General features: G+C 56.5%; 1 protein-coding gene across 1 annotated transcript in view; it reads right to left on the reverse strand.

Annotated features, from left to right (window-relative positions):
* OBSCN (obscurin, cytoskeletal calmodulin and titin-interacting RhoGEF) overlaps window positions 1-12,548 on the reverse strand; it is a 159,294-nt gene extending 146,746 nt beyond the window's left edge. Inside the window, exons 1-7 of the mRNA XM_042931633.1 lie at window positions 11,301-12,548; window positions 9,880-10,149; window positions 8,889-9,149; window positions 7,829-8,137; window positions 7,440-7,706; window positions 6,366-6,641; window positions 5,664-5,939 (exon numbers count right to left, since the gene is read on the reverse strand). Coding sequence (XP_042787567.1) covers window positions 5,664-5,939; window positions 6,366-6,641; window positions 7,440-7,706; window positions 7,829-8,137; window positions 8,889-9,149; window positions 9,880-10,149; window positions 11,301-12,279 — 2,638 coding nt within the window. The 5' untranslated portion in view covers window positions 12,280-12,548. The remainder of the gene's footprint in view (window positions 1-5,663; window positions 5,940-6,365; window positions 6,642-7,439; window positions 7,707-7,828; window positions 8,138-8,888; window positions 9,150-9,879; window positions 10,150-11,300) is intronic.
* Window positions 12,549-19,755: the final 7,207 nt, after the last annotated feature.

Here is a 19,755-nt window from a genome sequence, read left to right on the forward strand (position 1 = left end):
CCCCACGTCCAGCTCCACACTGAGTGTGGAACCTGCTTAAGATTCTCTTTCTTTCCCTCTGCCCATCCCCCCTCACATGCACACACATTCTCTCTCTAAAAAACCATAAAACTATAAACAAAACTATAAACTATAAAACTATAAAGCTTAAAACTATAAAACTATAACAAACCTATAAAGAGTAAGCAAAACCCCAAGTTAGAAGAAGGAGGGAAATAAAGACTGGAGTGGAGACAAATGAAATAGAGAATAAAAAAGCAATAGAAAGAACAAAGGACATTTTTAAAAATCCACAAAATTGACAAACCTTTAGCTAGACTGACCCAGAAAGTTTGAAGTCTCAAATTATTAAAACAGAAATAAATGTGGGGACATCAGTACAGATCTTAGAGAAATTAAAAGCATGGTAAGAGAATACCATGAACAATTGTATGCCAACAAATTGGACAACCCAGACAAAATGGACAAACTCACAGAAATACACAAATTATCAAAACTGACCCCAGAAGAAATAGAAAATCTGAACAGACCTACAAAAAGTAAAGAGGTTCAATTAATAATCAACAACAAAATGAAAGGCATCTAGACTTTAAATAAAGAAGTAAAACTATCTGTACATGCAGGTGACACCTTTTTGTATCTAAAAAAATATCCTTAGGGGCGCCTGGGTAGCGCAGTCAGTTGAGCGTCTGACTCCAGTTCAGGTCATGATCTCATGGTCCATGAGTTCAAGCCCTGTGTCGGGCTCTGTGCTGACAGCTCAGAGCCTGGAGCCTGCTTCATATTCTGTGTCTCCTTCTCTCTCTTCCCCTTCCCTGCTCATGCTCTGTCTCTCTCTGTTTCTCAAAAATGAATAAACATTAAAAAATGTTTTTAAATATCCTTAGGAATCCATGAAAGAATTAATAGGTGAGTAAACCAGTTCAGCAAGGTTGTAGGACTCAAGGCCAATATTCAAAAGTTAGTTCTGTTTCTGTGTATTAGCAACAAACCATCTGAAAGTGAAATTAAGAAAACAATTCCATTTAAAGAAGCATCAAGAAAAATGAATGCATGGCAACAAACTCCACAAGTCTTTTACACTGAAGACTGTAAAATTTTGGGAAAAAAATTAAAAAGCTTGATAAATAGACAGGTAGCCTGTATTTATGGATCAGAAGATTAATGTTGTTAAAACAGCAATACTCAAATTGATCTACACATTCAGTACTATAATAATCAAAATACCAGCTGCCATTTTTGCAAAATTTGAAAGCTGATCTTAAAATTCAAGTGGAAATGCAGGGACCTCAAATACTCAAAAAAATCTTAAAAAGAAAAATGAACAAAGTTTGAGGACTCACACTTGCCAATTTCAAAACCCACCACAAAGCTACAGTGATCTAAACTGTGGTACTGACATAGAACAGACAGTTCTATGTATCAATAGAACAGAATTGAGAATCCAGAAGTAAATCCCAACATTGACGGTCAGATGATTTTTTTAGTGTTTATTTTTGTGATAAAGAGGGAAAGAGAGAGCACGCATGCACACGTAGTGGAGGAAAGGCAGAGAGAGGGAGACAGAGGATCTAAAGTGGGCTCCACACTGTCAGCACAGAGCCTGATGCGGGGCTCAAACGCGTGAGCTGTGAGATCATGACCTGAGCCTAAGTCCAATGCTCAACCAACTGAGCCACCCAGATGCCCCAATATCAACTTATATTTGACAAATGTACCAAGAAAACTCACTGGGGGAAACGTCTGCTCAACATACAGTGCTGGAATAACTGAATCCCCACATGCAGAGAATGAACCTGGATCCCTATATCACACCATATAGAAAAACTAACTCAAAGTGAATCAAAGACCTAAATGTAAGAGCAAAAACTAGACAACTCTTAGAAGAAAACAGGTGTCAACTGGTGTGACCTTGGATCAGGCACTGGTTTCTTAGGACACCAAACATACAAGCAACAAAAGAGGGTGCATTGTATTTCATCACAATTAAAAAACTTTTGTGCATCAAAGGACACTCTCAGCAAAGTGAATGGCAGAAAATATTTGAAAATCTTTTATCTGATAAGGATCTAGTATCCAGAATATGTAAGGAACTCTTACAATGCAACAATAAAAAGATAACAGAATTTAAAAATAAGGCAGAAGACCTGAATAGACATTTCTCCAAAGAAGACATGCACATGACCAACATGTACATGAAAAGATGCTCAACATCATGCATCATCTGGAAAATTCAAAACAAGACCACAATGAGATACCTCCTCATGCCCACTAGTGTGGCTAGAAGCAAAAAACAAATAGATAAAAATAATGAGCACTGGCAAGGATGTGGAGAAAGACCTTTGCACACTGTTGGTGGGAATGTAAAAGGGGGCAGCCACTGTGGAGAATGGTCCTCCAGGGAGTTAAGCATAAAATTACTTATGACCAAGCAACCCCAAGAGAACTGAAAATATATGTTCACCCATGTAAGAATGTTCTAGCAGCACTGTTGGTAACAGCCAAACACTAGGATCAACCATGATATGCGTTAGCTGATAAAAAGACGAAATGTGGGACACAATCCACATGGTGGAAATGTTACTGGCCATAAGAGAATTAAGCACTGATGGTACAGCATGGATGGACCTTGGAAACATGGTGCTCGATGGAAAGAGCCGGACTTAAGAGTCTACATGCTGTATGACTCCATTTAAATAAAGTGTCCACAACAGGCAAACCCACAGAGGCAGAAAGTGGATTCATGAGTCCATGGGGGAGGGTAAACACAGGGTGATGGTGGGTTTAGCATGTCACAGCGTTATGACAATGTTCTAGAACTAGGTGGTGGTGCGGTCGATCACACAGCCTTGTGAATGTACTAAAACCACAGAATTGTATGCTGTACAAGGGTAGACTTTATGGCATTTTACTCAATTACCTGGCACCAGTTCCTGTTCAGCCTCCTATCCCAAGCCTCAACACACCACCAGCTGCCTTCCAGAACTTTTCGGGCACCCTGACGTACACTCACTCCCTGAGCACCACCCGCCTGATACACTTGGGCTCATCCTCCAGGACCTGACGCCAGGACCCTCCTGCCTGGACCTCAGCCCCAGCCCCACCAAGCAAGCTGTTGTCCCCTCTCTTCCCTACCTCACCCCCAGAACCTTGGTTCAGAGGCCAGATTTCACAGTGTCTGGACGGGAGGCCTGTGCTTCTCACAGAGCACCAGGGATGGTCTTATGGACAGAGTCTCTCAGCAAAGTCTTAGAAGCTCTGTTACTACTTCGCAGAAAACGAAACTGAGTCACAGGTGGCAGGATCAAATGACCACAAATGGGGGGCCTAGGACAGCAGGCTTTGTTCTTTCCCAGGTCTGGAGGCCAGGAGACAGGTGAAGGTGCCATAGGGCCGCGCTCCCTTGGAAGGTTCCAGGAGGGTCCCTCCTGCCTCTCCCAGCTGCCAGGGCCCCAGGCATTCTGGGCTCATGGCTGTGCCCAGATCCCCAATCTCTGCCTCTGTCTCCATGTGGCCATCTCAAATCCCCCTCCCTCATCTCATAAGGACCCACCCTGATCCAGGATGCTCTCACCTCAAGATCCACCTCAACCTTGATCACCTCTGCAAAGACCCCATGTCCACATTAGGCCACGTTCTGAGGTCTGGGGGCACAGGTGAGTTTCAGGGACACACAACACTGACAAGTTGCCCCAGTCACCCAACAGAGGTTAGATCTGACCCTATCTACACTCTGATCCCTGCACTGCTTGCCTTGAACAGGGTGTCCAATCTCAGCGTGCAGCCACCCCGTGGGACAGGGCAGTCCCAGCACACACACAGGCCAGCCATGTAACCACTGGCCCACCTCCTCCACTCTCGACGTCCCACTGCTGAGGCAGTAGGGCCAGGGGCACATTTTTCCAGGCTATCTGCAGGGGGGTGTGGCCATCAGAGTGTTTGAAACCACTGATTTTGTGATAATTTATTGCACAGCAGACAAAAAAGGAATAAAAAAACACCCCTTGCATGTTTTCCCACCTTGAATGTGATGGCCAGAGCTGTGGAAGCCATCTTGTGACCATGAGGCAACAAGCATTAGAAAGATCCTTATCTTGTGTTCAGGAAGGCAGAGAATTAGAGACAGACAGAAACTGTGTCCCCGGGATGTCCCTGTGATAGACTGTTAGAAGTGGTCCCTGATAAGCCAAGCCTCCCTGCGTCCACATCCCTCAACGGTGGGGTCTACTTCTCCCCCACCTTGAAACCAGACTGGCCTTATGCCTGTCTTTCCACCATACAAGATGACGGAGGTCACACTCTGAGCACAGACATTAACGAGCCCTGTAGCTCTGCTATGCCCTGAGGGGAAGGAGCCGGCTCTCCACAGGAAGAAATGGGCCCTGGGGTGAGGCATCATGAGGAAAGAAAGGGATCCCAGACAGAGGAGTGAGCCTCGCCAGCATCACAAGGAGAGAGAGGCTTGCTGTCCCAGATAGATGCATCCACTGAAACCACCCCTACTAGGACCTCAGATGCATGGATGAAGCCAGGCTGGATCTTCCTGTCCCAGCAGAAATGAACAGTCTCACTGAGCCCTGCCCGAGTTCCTAACCACAGAACCAACCGTCTCCAAAGTTTGGGGGTACTTCTTACATGGCACCAGATAACTGACTGATACAGGCCCTGACCAAGCTGCAGATCACTGCCCCAGCCCCCACCTATATACTTCCTCCAGGCCTGTTCCTGGGATACGGTCATACATCTGCCTCATCAACTGACCTGTCATGTCCAGGCAGAAGGAGACCTTCTCTCCCCTGGCCTCGCAGCTGTACTCCCCGGCGTCCACCTTCCCCGCCTGCTGCACCACCAGCCTCCTGCTGCAGCCCGTGGCCTCCATGCGCACTTTGGAGCTGGCACTCAGCTTCTTCCCGCCCTTGTACCACGTCACCTCCGTCTTGTCCTGGGCCACCTCGCAGCTCAGCATGGCGCTGGTCCCCACCTTGGCCTGCACCTCACTGCGTGCCGGCTGCCCCTTGGCAAACACGGCTGAGGGCTCTAAGGACAGGGAGGGACAGGTGGTCAAAGGTCTTAGTTAGGTGAGGTTCCCCAAGACCTGGAGCCAAGGCACAGACATGCTGTAGACTCTAGGCCACCTTGGGAATCCTTCATGTCAGGTGCTGCCAGTGGGACCCTCCTCAGGCACAGGGTGGGGCTTGTGCCCTGACCCCTCTGAACATGATGGGTACCCCGGCTGGTGCCTGGGGACAGATGGAGGGAGGCATGGGGGGCAGTGGCCAAGACCCTACTAAGGCAAAGCCAGATCCTGAGAATCCACCAAGATGCACCAATAGGTTCTAGAAAGAGCCAGAGCCTCGTCCATCAAGATTCCAATTTAACCTGCCGAGGTGGCTTCCGGCACCTTTTGGGTCTTGCCAGCCTCACTTTTTCATCCTTGAAAAGAGAAAAAGGGCTGCAAATTTCTTATCTTTTATTCTTCATACCCACACTCCTCTCTCATCTAAACGTTAGTTCTGTGGGCACCTTCTTTCCCCAATTCTGGAAGCAACTGCACCCCCACAAGCATTCTTGGAAAAAAGGAAGGGCCGGACAGCTTGGCCTCACAAGTGCTTGATGCAGCCGGACCTGCTTCCTACCACCAAGTCCTGGAGGCTGCAGCTCACCACTGACACGCAGCTGGAAGTCCACGGAGTCCTCGCCCACACGGCATGAGTAGGTGCCCTCATCCTGCTTGGTGACCGAGGCTGCCACCAGCCGGTGCCACGTTCCCACGTCCTCCTGCAGGAAGCGCTGGCTGGAGCGGCTGAGCTCCGTGCCATCCTTGTACCAGCGCACACAAACCTGGGCCTCAGAAGTCTCACATTCAAAGTGGGCTGGGCCCCCGGCCACGGCATCCACCAAGCCCCCAGCTGTGTCCTTGTGCAGAAAGGGAGTGAGCCCTGCAAGGGCACATGGGCAGGTCAGGGAGCTGGCAGAGCCCTGGCCACACGTCCACCCACTCAGACAGCAGATGGAGATGCCCAGAGCTCCAGGGCCTCACTGACCAGGGTCCCATTCAGAGGCAGGACTGGCCTGGGATGCTGACCTCCAACCACTCACGCACCACCTGCTCTTAGGAAGACCCTCCCCACCCTCTCACAGGCTGTCCACCTCTCACACCATAGTGTCACTGGAGCCAGTTCCCCAGACTCCCGCTCCCCAAGATCAGCTAAGTCCCCCACCCTCCCACAAGGACAGAGGACAGGGGCTCCCACTGCCCAGACCCCCTAGAGCCTGCCCAGAGCTGGGAACATAACGTGTGGCCGTGACCATGGTGATGGTGGGCAGGCGAGGACGTGGACACACACACACACAGAGGACATCACCTTGCACCAACAGCTGGTAGGCGATGCGGCCCCCACGGCTGACACACTCGTACAGGCCAGCATCGTCTCGCACCACATCCCGCACCAGCAGTGCCCACTGTCCGGCACTCGCCTGGACCTCATATTTGGGGCCCAGGGGCAGCACGTGGCCATCCTTCAGCCATGTCACCGCCGCAGCCTGGTCTGAGAGCTCTGCCAAGAGCTGCGCCTCCTCATGCAGCCGGGCCAGCACTTCCCTCACAGCTGCCACTGGACGCTTGGCGGCCAGCCCTGGGGCTGTGTGGGGCCACACAGGTGGACACAGGGGACATAGATAGAGGGGTGGACGGGGGGGGGGGCAAAGGGGGAGGGGGCAGAAGGGGAGGGAGCAGAGGGAGAGGGGGCAGAGGGAGAGGGGTGGACAGATGGGGAGGGGACATTGGGGATGGACAAAGGGAGGGGACATTGGGGAGGGGACAGAGGAGGTGGACAGAGGGAGAGGGGGCAGAGGGGAGGGGGCAGAGGGAGGGGGTGGACAGAGGAGGCAGACAGAGGGGACGGACGGGGACAGGGAGGGGGAGGGGACAGTGGAGAGTGGACAGAGGAGATGGACATGGAGGGGGAGGGGACAGAGGAGGTGGACAGAGGAGATGGACAGGGATGGGGAGGGGGCAGAGGAGAGTGGACAGAGGAAGCGGACAGAGAGGATGTATGGGCAAGAGAATGAGATAGTAAAGAGTGGACACAGTGGGGGGTGGGGTATGGGAGAACAGACAGAAAAAAAGAGGAAGAGACAAGATTGCAGAGAGAGAGAGGGGAGCAGACAGATGCAGAAGTGAGGTCCTGCAGCTCCTCCTCCACTCACACTGAGGCTGAGGCCGCCCCCAGCCCTGGGCAAGCTGCCTCACACCCCCCTCCTCTGTCCTGCCCACCGCATCCAGGAGACCACCCAGAGCCCACCTGGCCCTAGGGAAGATGCCTGGGGGGGTCACAGCCACACGCCCCTCCCCTGCCTGCCACATCCAGGAGACCACTTGGGAGCCCACCCTGCCCCTAGGGAAGAGGCCTGGGGGGTCACAGCTGGGGTCCCCCTACCTCGGACCTCCATACGGATGCTGTTCTCAATTCCGTTGGCCACGAACTTGAGCTCAGCGCCATGCAGGCTGGCGGACACGGAGCGGATGGTGAGGGCATGCTGCGTGCCGTCGTGACGGATCACATACACACTGCTGGCCTTTAGGGCCTGGCCATCCAGGAACCACTCTCCAGCAGAGACCAGAGTGAGGTCCACCGAGAAGGTCACCTCGCCACCCTCCACCGCCTCCACCGCCTTCAGAGGAGTCTTCACAGCCAGCTGGGGGGCTGCAGAGTGAGGGCCTTAGGAAGGGGCCGGCCTCTGCCCTCCTCTGCTCCCCCTCCAGAGCCCAAGTTCCCCCTCCCCCAGGAAGCCCTCAGGGCAGGCTCCAGGAGCCTTCCTCACTTACCCAGGTGGACAGTCCCTGGAAACTCCAGGTAGGGGCTCTGGCCAAAGCTGTTCACAGCTGATACCCGGAACTGGAAGTCCCCCTCCTCAGCCACGCTGGCCACAGTCAGCTCACGTTCAGCCACCAACTCCGCCTCGTGGCACCGGCTCCAGGTATAGGCACCAAGCCGCTTCTTTTCCACCAGATAACCGTCGATGGGGACAGGGCGGTCCCCATGGGGTGGTGGGGACCAGGCAAGGGTGACGGAGCACTCTGTCCTTCCCTTTACCACAGGGGCCTCAGGGGCATGCAGGGGCGGCCTCCTAGGGGCTGGAGAGAGCACAGTCAATATCACTGACTGGCAGTTCCCTCCCAAGGCCCTGGGTCCAAGCTCAGCCCTTCAAGGTGTCACAGAACCCCACCCTGCTGGGGGAGCTACTTTCATGATCTGGGAATGGCCAAGGCACAAGGGGACACTGGGCCCAGGGAGGGCGTGGGCCCGCCACCCCTGTCCCAGCCCTGTGGCCATTTCTTTGGTTGCAGTGGGAAGAGTGCTCCGGCTTCAGGCCACTCAAACTGTGCACGTGGCCTGGGGACCAGGCTTATCCGTTTCTGCAGGTCTTAGGCTAACCAGTGACCAAAGCAGGTGCAGTGACCACTCTGAGGGTGCTCAGACCTGTGTGCAGGGACACATTCCTACCCCAACCAAGGGCTGACCAATGAGTGTGGGTGGGGGGAGTGACCTACCACCCAATCTACAAATGGGATACCAAAGGTCACAGAAAGAGGACATGCCCACACCTGACTTCCCACACCCACCCCATGCCACCCACAACAATCCCTACCTTCTAATTTGGTTCATAGAGTGGGGAGGCCAACAGGACTGCTACCTCACAGTCACCTGGGGTGATCACAGTGAAGAAGGGCGCAAACAAACCAGGGGCCCCAGGAAACTGAAGCTATGACCCATTGGTTCAGTCCCCAAAGCCCTCCGTGCAGCGGGCTGGAGAGCACAGCAGGGCCCCATGGACGAAGGAGGCAAAGGGCACTGTCCATCCAAGGGCACTCCCCAGGCCCTTACCAGACACGAAGAACTGGGTGGACGTCCGGCAGTCACCAGCAGTGAAGGTCACCTCGCCCATGTCCTCCAGGCTGCACTGGGAGATGGTCAGCGTGTGGCACATGCCTTCTGTGGTGATGGCCACGCGGCCCCCGGCCACCATCTCCTCCTGGTTCCTCAGCCAGTGGACAGGGCCCTCGGGCCTGGCCAGCTCCACACAAAACATGGCCGTGTCACCCACGCGGACTGCAGTCTTCCTCGGGAGCTTCCGAATGAGGTTTCCTGTGGTGGTCAGGGTGAGGGGCTGGTCAGACAGGACCCCTGCCCCAGCCTCCCTCCAGCACACCTTCCAGGCCCCTGTCCATCCCCGCAAGACACCCTCCCCGCAAGACACCCTCCCCCCACCCCCCACATGGCCCCACGCCCCCTGCATGATGCCCCCAGTGCCCCCGCAAGACACCTGCCCCCCCAGGACCCCTGTCCCCATCCCTCAGGACCCCTGCCCTGCCCCTTCCCATCCCTGCCCACTCCTTGCAAGGCCCCACCCTCCACATGACCCCTCCACCTGCATGGCCCCACCAGCCGCAGGACCCTTGCCCTCCCCCCACGCGACCCCTGACCTTCTGTAGGACCCCTGCCCTCACCCTCACATGACCCCTGCTCCCCCCGTAGGACCCTACCCCACCACCGCAGGACCCCTGCCCCGCCAGGACCCCTTCCCTGCCCCTTCCGGCCCCTGCACCCCCCCCCCACGGGACCCCTGTCGGCATCCCGCAGGACCCCTGCCCAGCCCCTTCCGATCTCTGCCCACCTCCTGCAAGGAAGGCCTCACCACCCGCATGGCGCTGCCACCCGCAGGACCCCTACCCCCCAACCCCTGCTGCCACCCACAGGACCCCTGCCCTCCCCCGACACGACCCCTGACCCCCCATAGGACCCCTGCCCTCACCCCCACATGACCCCTGCCCCCCCTCCGTAGGACCCTACCCCTTTCCCGCCCGACCCCTCCCACCTTGCACCGCGAGCTCTGCCACGGTGCGGCTGCCCTCCGTGGTCTCGCAGATGTAGACGGCGTCGTCGTCGGCCGAGACGTTGCGCACCGTGAGCCTGCGCTCAGTGCCCGCCTCCTCGATGCCGTACTTGGCGCTGGCCCACAGACGCGTGTCCTCCTTGTACCACGCAGCCTCCGTGGACGGCAGCTGCACCTCGCACTGGAACGTGGCCGACTCCTTCTCCCGCACCTCCAGGTCCTGAAGTCGCCTCTTGAAGGGCACGGCGGGCTCTGAGGGGAGGAGGCGCGTGAGAGGTGCTGGGGCGGCGGGATGCTTGCAGCGGCGAGGCAGGGAAGAGAGCTCCGAGGAGACAGAGGAGGGGGGAGGGGGCAGAGCGTGGGGATGGGGCAGCGGTGAGCTGCGGGGGAGGGCAGGAAGGGGGGCAGGTTAAGGGGCTCGGAGTGGGAAGCTGGAGCGTGGGGGCGGGGGACCAGGGCAGGGTTGAGGGGGCTACGGGGCAGGGGGGAGTGGAGAGGCAGGCGAGCAGCAGGGAAGCGTGTAGGGAGGTAGGGGGATGGAGGCGGGACAGGGGCGGGCGAGGGCACAGAACCTGAAGAGCCCCCTTCCCTTAAACAGAAGGAGATGTCCTGAAGACAAAAAGGAGAACCGAGGCCCCAGCCAGCAGCCCAGCGCAAAGCTCGGGGGACTCACGCCCACGCAGCAGCCAGGCGGCAGGGCCAGCGCCAGATCACTGCAGTCCCTGAGCACCGGCTGTGGGCCAGGCCCCGCTGCCCTGCGCATTTCCCCCTGTGCAGCCCCCCTCCCCCAAGGAACCGGGCTGTTTCCTCCGCGTGGGCCATGGCCTGGGGCGCGCACTGAAGGTCGGAGCGCCCTGAGATCCTACAGCGGGTCAGAAGTGGAGGTCAGTCTCTGCTCTTAGGAGCCTCGCCAACTTGCCCGCAGGACCTGATCACGTCGCCTGCCAGGGCTTCCCTCCAGAACCCAGAGGGAGCCCCAGACCCCTCCAGGGATCCTCAACGGGAACCTGTGAACTGGCTCAACCCGGCTCGGCCCCAGCCCGAGCCCCAGCCCTTGCCTTTCTCTCGGACTCTGCCTGGGAGACCCCTTTGGCAACCTGTCACTGGGGTGGAGGGCCTGGCTCACCCCGACAGTGTCTCAGGAGGAGGGGGTGCTTAGGACAAAGCGCTTTGTTCACTCATGTGACTCTCACAAAGACAATGGGACAGGCCGAGGGTCATCCGTGTCGCCCTCATTTCCTGGGCCCGAAGAGGCGAGAGCCGCCAACAGTTCTGCCTCAGGATTCCACCACGGATTCCATTCCAGGTGGGGGCGGGACTGGGGAGGTGCCTGCTCCTGCGCTCTGCGGGCAGCGACCTGGGCGGGGACCGTGCACTCCCCGCCCCTCGGGCGAGGCGCTCACCTCGTACGACGACCAGCACGGAGCTGTAGGTTTGGCCCACCAGGTTGGACGCCGTGCAGGTGTAGAGGCCCCGGTCCGACTGCTTGCAGAAGAGGATCTTGAGCACGAAGTTCTCCTGAGCGTCCTCGTACACCAGGTGTCGCCGGCCCTCCACCACCAGCTGGCCATCCTTCTTCCACACCGTCTCTGGCTTAGGCTCGCCCGTCACGTAGCAACTGAGGCGCGCGTGCTTGCCTTCAGTCACCGTACAGGTGCGCGTGCCAGAGCCAGGTGGCGAGGCAGGGATGCCCTCGGCGCGCATCGCCTCCCGACGCCGCTGCAGGTGCGCCAGAAGCCCGGCAGTGGAGGCTCCCGGCGGGGCGGCGTCTGGGTCCGCGTCTACCGTGAGCGCGGCGTCGGCACTGGCGACGCCTAGCGGGTTCTCGGCGCGCACCGTGTATGTGCCCCCGTCGCGCGGCCGCGCGGACTGGATGCGCAGCGCGCTGGCCTCGCCGCTGGCCTCCACGCGCACCCGGGGGGCGTCGGGCGCGCCCAGGCGCCGGCCGTCCTTGGCCCAGCTCACGGCCATGGGCGGCGAGCCGCGCACGCGGCAGCGGAAGGTGGCCTCGGCGCCCTCGCGCACGCGGATGGACGTGGGCCGCAGCAGGAAGTGGGGCGCCTGCTCGGCGTAAGTGGCCTCGGCGTCCACCTGCAGGCCCACGGCCGCGAAGGCCTCGCCGATGGCATTGCGCGCGCGGCACACGTACTGCCCGCTGTCGCCCAGGGCCAGGTCCAGGATGGTGAGGCGGTACAGGTCGCCGTCCTGGGCCAGCCGGAAGCGAGAGCCCGCCTCCACCGGCTGCTGGTCCTTCTCCCAGCTCACCTGCGGCGTAGGGTTGCCCACGATCTGGCAGCTCAGCGTGGCGTCCTTCCCCACCGACACCACGAAGGCCTTGGGCCGGGTCAGGAATCGGGGCGCCCCGCTGAATGAGTGATCCATGGTGGGGGGGCGGGGGCGGCAGGACGGACCTGAGAGCAGGTTGGGGGAAGGTCATAGTGGGGATGAGCCGCAGGTGCTGTCCGAGTCCTCCGCGGCTTCCCAATCAGTGTCCCTGAAGAACCCAGTCTAACCCAGGGTGGACACCTCCCGGCCTTATCTCCACCCCCGACCTCCACGCGCAGGTAGAACTACCAGAAGGCACAGTGGTGCATAAAATCAGATTTACCCCTTTCTGGGCACCTGGAGTCTAGTGCACCCCTCGACGGGCTTTTCTAACGGGTGAGCATATCTCCTTCCTGTCCCCCCAGCTCTAGCCCTACGCCCCAACTCAGGTCCAGTTGAGAACCTGTCCCAAAACAGCACACCAGCAGCCAGGCTGGCCCTCCTCTCTGTGCACCAGGGTCCTCCCTACCCTGGGGGCCATGCTGTAACTCTCCACACAGACCTGCCTGTTCCCCCCTGCCCACTCCAGCTGCTTCCTGGTGACCAGTTCCCGTCCCCCACACACCTCTGCTTCCTGGAGTCTGAAACTCCAGTCTGCTTACATCTCTGCCACTCAACTCTCCACACCTGGACGGGGCCTGGCCCCTGGCGGGAGTGCACCCAAGGTGACCCATCTCCCAGCAGGCTCTCCTCTGAGCCCTTGGCCCTGCGTGTCCCCTTTTGTCCCCCCACTTCCTCCTCCGGGTGACTCATCTTCCAAAGCTGTTGGGCCACACATCCTGCCGGGTGCAGCTCAGCCCTCCTCGCCCCGGGAAGTGCCCACAACAGAGGCCTGTCCCACCTGTAGCTGCCTGCACCTGTCCTGCGATGCCTCCTCCCCTCCCCTGCCAAAAAACCCTGATGAGCAGGAAAGGATTAGAGACCCTGTTGCCAGGTGACTTCCTCCTAACTGGCTGAGCTGCCCACACCCCCTCACTGTGAACAGCCACAGGAGGATCTGGAGGGCACACAGTCAGCAGTGAGCCCAGGGAGGACAGGCAGAGAGTCCCCTGGGAAGGGCCTGGCCAGGTTGACTGTCAGGAGCCCTGTCACTCTACAGACTTTGTGGCTCCACTGGCCAGGCACCCTGTGGGGATGGGGTGGGCACCACCCGAAAGCCTCAGGGGACAGGCCTCTGCCTAAGCCTCCCCTCCCCCTCAGGCCCCAGCTGGCCTTCAGCACAGGTGGGTATGGTGAGCCTGGGCCTTACCCCGCCCCCCCCCCCCCCCCCCCCCGGCTTCTTTATGTAAGAACAGCAGCCCACTGGCCTCAGGGCTGGCCTCAAGCACCTTTACTCCTTCCCCAATCCACAGCTGGGCTTCTAGCATGGGCTGCCCACTGGGGGACAAGCGGGGTGATGTCCTGTGATTCAGGGCCTAATCCCCCTTAATCCCCCTCTAGGAGGTGAGACCGCTCCAGCCTGCTGACTCACTGTGTGGTCAGCACCTCTGGCCCCTGCCCCCCATGGCCTGGCCATGTTCTGGAGCTGGGAGGACCTGGGCGGGTGGCCACCCGAGCCCCGCCCCTGGGGACGCCCTCTTGGGCCTTGATGTCCCTCTGGGGAAGGCTTACTCAGATCTCCCCTGAGATCTAAGCTCCCAGGGCCCCCCTCCTGAATCACAGTCGGTGGGTCCCCCAAAGCAGGACACTGAATCCTCCCCCCAACACACCAGGTGCAGCTATGGGAGATAGGTCCTCTGAGCTCATGAGTGGGCATGGGCAGGGGCCACCCCACAGCTAGTGGCCTCTGGGGGGCAGGGACAGTGACAGGGACAGGAGAGGGAGCTCCCATCACCACACGTGCTTAGGGGGAGCCAGCCCAGGACCTTGGCAGGTGCACTGGCTGACCCCTGGCCTGGCAGGGGTGGGCAGAGACCTCCAAGATCCTCTGAGGCCCCCAGGGACAGTGCTGATGCCTGTCTCCTCATTTAACAGCCTGTATTTCCCACCTCAATGCAGCAGACACCATGAAGCCAGGGTTGGGGGCTCCCACAGATACAGCTGCCTCCGAGTCTACCCTGCCAGGCAGGCATCCCCACTGGTCAGTAGAACCCTAGCTCCAGAAATGCTTGCCCGAGGACTCCAGAGCCACCCACCGTCCTTCAGGCCAAGTCGGGAACACCCTCTGGGGGCCCCCAGAACTCCCACTGGGCACATACATGCAGCAGTGTGCTCAGAGACAGGAGACTCAGAAGGGGACACAGCCCCAGCCTCCCAGGAAAAGCCCCTTCCTTCCTCAGATGCCCACCTGGGAAGGCAGCTCCTTGTAGACCCCACTCAGACTCCTGACGCCTTGGAGGACCTAGCTTGGCACTGGCAGGAGCCTCCCTCCACATGGAGACCATGACTCCCCCACCCCCACCTGGGGTCATTTCTCTAGAGCCCAGGAGTCCCTGGGGCTGACCTGAGCCCTGCCCACACCCTCCATCCTGGCTCTTCTAGAACTTGGCCAATCTCAGGTCCTCTTCCAGGGGCCCCTGGGCCATTTCTCAGATGCACCAAGGGTGGGAAGTGACTTGCAGCCTGACTGCAGAGTCTGGTCCCTTCCTGGGAATCCCTGCTGCCCCCGCCCCCACCCTTCCAGAAAAGACTTCCAAGGGCAGCTCCTGGAGTCTGTGCCTCCCCCTAGACCCCTGGGCTGGCGGCTTCCCAAACTCCTGGGGAAATTCTTTCCTGGAGTCAGGTGTCAGTGCCCCTTTGGCTGTCCCCTCTGCTGAGCCAACAGGCCTAAAATAGCCCCAGCTGTCAGCGGACATCCATCTCAGCAGAGCTGGGGGCAGGGCCGGCCAGACCTCCAGGCCTGCCTCACAGCAGGGAGCCCCCAGCGAAGGAGGAGGTGGATGCACCCCATGGCCCCCTGACCTCACACCCCAGCTGCTCCTTCCCCAAATGAGGGCTCAGGTCACTGCAGGGAGTGGATTCCAGGGCTCCAACCCTCAGAGGAGTGGCACAGCCTGGCTAGACCAGCCCCCTCCCAGGGCCAACTGTACCCCACAGCCCTGACCTTCAACAGAGCAGTCCTGGAGGAGAGGGGCTAGGCCCAGGATGGCCCCCACCCCTGTCTATCCTGCCTCCTCACCTGTCTCTACGGGAGGCTGGGAGCAGCACCCAGGCGGGGGGCTCAGACGGCAGGGCAGGGGCTGCTGGGCCTCACCTCCCTCCACGGGCCCAGGACCGACACGGCTCCCACCCAGCAGCCCACTCTCTGGCCGGTCCTCAGACTGGACAGGGACGAAAGGACAGGCGGACGCTGTCAGCTGGAGAAGCCTGGGCCCGCCCCCACCACCAGCCAGCCCAACCCAGCCCAACTCCAAAATAGCCCGGGTGTCACTGCCCCGGATTTGGTTTCACCCCCAGCCCCACGGAAGCAAAGGGCACAGACTCTGCATGGCCAGGTGTTTGGTGGGGGACAGCAGGGATGTGGGTAGGGCAGGGACCCCATCTTGTGGGGAACCCTGTTCAGACTAATATCCCGGAGTGCAGGGAAGGAGGGAGCCTAGGGGACCCAGAACCACCCAGAGGAGAGAGGGGGACATGAGACCCCCCAGAGGATATCCAAGATCACCTTGAAGGGACCTGGGACCCCTCCCCCAGAAAGGGATCCAGAACCAGTCAGAGGGGACCCAGAGCCAGCCAGAGGGGATCCAAGACTGCCCAGAGGGGACTAGAACCAGCCAGAGGGGAGGGAGGGACCAGAAACCACACAGAGGGCACCCAGGACTGCCCAGAGGGGACAGGGGTCCCAGGACCATGCCAAGTGCACTGGCCGTCTGAAGGTCCTGCAGACTCTGGGTATAGGTGGGCAGCCAGAAGCTACACACAGGCCTAGGGCAGGTGCTTCTGGCAGCACCTGGCCTAGCTGTTGTGTCCATGGCGCCTTTAAATGGGAACCCCTGAGAACCCAGCTAGGGGCCTTTGCTGGCCATGGACAAGGGAGGGCCCCAGGCCCCAGGGTGGGCCAGCAGGACAATGTGTGTTCTGCAAATGACCCAGGAAGACTGTTCCCAACTCCATGGCTATCGCCCTGATGCAGAGACAAGTAGGGACAAAAGGCCAGCCCTGCCTGGGTGAAAGGTGGCCTTTGTCTGGTGGGGCTTAACCAGGACCCAGAGGGGCCACCTGCTGGGAAGTGGTTGATCCCCGCCTCCAGCAGCCCAGGTCTGAGAAACCCCCTTCAGGAACCCCAGATGAGGGTAGGGACCAGGGGAAGACACGCAGGCATGCCCCTTGCACCTGCTTGATCTGAGGACTTTTCCTGCAGGTGTGTCCACCAGTCGACCCTCACCACGGCCAGCTGTAAGGGCCAGGGGTCCAGAGCACCCAGGGAGGTGGGAAGGAGGGTAGGGAGGAAGCAGACCCACCATAGCCAGCAAGATGGGAGTTCTATGCACACTCAGCTTCACCCCTGCCCTCAGCCAGCACCCCTGTGTCTGCTGGGGAAACCGAGGATCTGAGCACAGACCAGATGCACCCAGAGTGCCCCAAATCTGAGCTCAGTCACCATGATAAAACCACAGAATAGAAGGCTTCAACAGACATTCATTTCTCAGGGTTTGGGAAGCTACATTCTGAGAAGAAGGTGCCTGAAGATCCTGGACACCGAGGTGGTACAGACACAGATAGCTAGTCACGCTGTAGCCAACAGAGGGCAAGCCCTCCAGGGTCCTTCTTCCTCTTCTGTGAACACTGATGCCACACGGGGACCGGGAATGATCTCAACTTTGATGATCCCCTGACACCAGCATATTAGCGGTTACCCCCCCGACTTCTGACTTCCTGTAGTCCTGTGATCCTCCTCTTCCAGTCCTCCTCCCTGACCTGTGACCCTCCATAGAGGGGTCTGGAGACCCTCCTCCATCCTCCTCCCTGACCTGTGACCCTCCATAGTTTACCCTCCTCCTCTGTCCTCCTCATGACCTGTGATCCTCCATAGCTCACCCCCATGCTCATCCTCCTCTCTGACCTGTAACCCCCCATAGCTCACACTCATAAGTCTCTCTGAGTCCCTTGTCCCTATTCCCTGTCAAAGACAGGCAAGTTTGGCTCTAGGAAGTGGCACCTGCAGGTCAGGATCCCCCCGGCCATGCACCCCTGGCACCAGCCCATCTGCTGCCTGTGGACAGACCCCAGGCCACCAGCTGCAGCCCCTGCCCATATATCACCAGGCTCTTGTGGGACATTTGGCCTCCTGGGTGCTCCCTGCATCTACACTCTGCTCATGTGGTGTGCCAGACCATCAACATGCTGGCTGCATGCCATGGGACTGTCCCGTCCTCCTCATGGCTCTGACAGGAGCAATGGGCCTGGCTGAGCTGTGAGTGGTCCGTCTGAGGGGAGAGGCCCATCTGGGAGGCACCAAGGGGAGGGGGCCATGCTTGCACTGCTGTGTGGCCCCGGGCACACCCCTGCAGGGCCCGTCTCCTTCTGGAGCTGCCCGCTTGGCTGTGTGGCCCTGGGCACACCCTTGCGGGGACTTTTCCTTCTTTTTTTTTTTTTAATTTTTTTTATCTTGTTTTATTTTGTATTTTTCTAAAATTTACATCCAAATTAGTTTAGCATATAGTGCAACAATGATTTCAGGAGTAGATTCCATACTGCCCCTTACCCATTTAGCCCATCCCCCTCCCACAACCCCTCCAGTAACCCTCTGTTTGTTCTCCATATTTATGAGTCTCTTCTGTTTTGTCCCCCTCCCTGTTTTTTTTTTTTATTTAACTTTATTTTTTATTTTTTAAAATTTACATCTAAATTAGTTAGTATATAGTGAAGCAATGATTTCAGTAGATTCCTTAATGCCCCTTACCCATTTAGCCCATCCCCCTTCCCACAACCCCTCCAGCAACCCTCAGTTTGTTCTCCATATTTATGAGTCTCTTTTGTTTTGTCCCCCTCCCTGTTTTTATATTATTTTTGTTTCCCTTCCCTTATGTTCATCTGTTTTGTCTCTTAAAGTCCTCATATGAGTGAAGTCATATGATTTTTGCCTTTCTCTGACTAATTTCACTTAGCATAATACCCTCCAGTTCCATCCACGTAGTTGCAAATGGCAAGATTTCATTGCCATTTTTTCATTGCCAAGTAATACTCCATTATATATATATATATATATATATATATATATATATATATATATATATATATATATATCACATCTTCTTTATCCATTTCTCCATTGATTGACATTTGGGCTCTTTCCATACTTTGGCTATTGGTGATAGTGCTGCTATAAACATGGGGGTGCATGTGTCCCTTTGAAACAACATACCTGTATCCCTTGGATAAATGTCTAGTAGTGCAATTGCTAGGTCCTACAGTAGTTCTATTTTTAGTTTTTTGAGGAACCTCCATACTGTTTTCCAGAGTGGCTGCATCAGCTTGCATTGCCACCAACAATGCAAAAGAGATCCTCTTTCTCCGCATCCTCGCTAACTTCTGTTGTTGCCTGAGTTGTTAATGTTAGCCATTCTGACAGGTGTATGGTGTTATCTTATTGTGGCTTTGATATGTATTTCCCTGATGATGAGTGATGTGGAGCATTTTTTTCATGTGTCGGTTGGCCATCTGGATGTCTTCTTTGGAGAAGTGTCTAGTCATGTCTTTTCCCCATTTCTTCACTGGATTATTTGTTTTTTGGGTGTTGAGTTTGATAACTTCTTTATAGATTTTGGATACTAACCCTTCATCTGATATGTCATTTGCAAATATCTTCTCCCATTCTGTCCGTTGCCTTTTAGTTTTGCTGATTGTTTCCTTTGCTGTGCAGAAGCTTTTTATTTTGATGAGGTCCCAGTAGTTCACTTTTGCTTTTGTTGCCCTTGCCTCCAGAGATGTGTTGAGTAAGAAGTTGCTGCAGCCAAGATCAAAGAGGTTTTTGCCTGCTTTCTCCTCAAGGATTTTGATGGCTTCCTGTCTTACATTGAGGTCTTTCATCCATTTTGAGTTTATTTTTGTGTATGGTGTAAGAAAGTGATCCAGGTTCATTCTTCTGCATGTCGCTGTCCAGTTTTCCCAGCACCACTTGCTGAAGAGACTGTCTTTATTCCATTGGATATTCTTTCCTGCTTTGTCAAAGATTAGCTACCCATATGTTTGTGAGTCCATTTCTGGGTTCTCTGTTTTGTTCCATTGATCTGAGTGTCTGTTCTTGTGTCAGTACCATACTGTCTTGATGATTACAGCTTTGTAGTATAGCTTGAAGTCCGGGATTGTGATGCCTCCTGCTTTGGTTTTCTTTTTCAAGATTGCTTTGGCTATTCGGAGTCTTTTCTGGTTCCACACAAATTTTAGGATTATTTGTTCTAGCTCTGTGAAGAATGCTGGTGTTACTTTGATAGAGATTGCATTGAATATGTAGATTTTTTGGGTAGTATCGACATTTTAACAATATTTGTTCTTCCTATCCAGAAGCATGGAACCTTTTTCCATTTTTTTTGTGCCTTGTCAATTTCTTTCATAAGCTTTCTGTAGTTTTCAGTGTACAGACTTTTCCCTTCT

The sequence above is a fragment of the Panthera leo genome, chromosome A1 (assembly GCF_018350215.1).
Source record: "Panthera leo isolate Ple1 chromosome A1, P.leo_Ple1_pat1.1, whole genome shotgun sequence".
NCBI lineage: Eukaryota > Metazoa > Chordata > Mammalia > Carnivora > Felidae > Panthera > Panthera leo.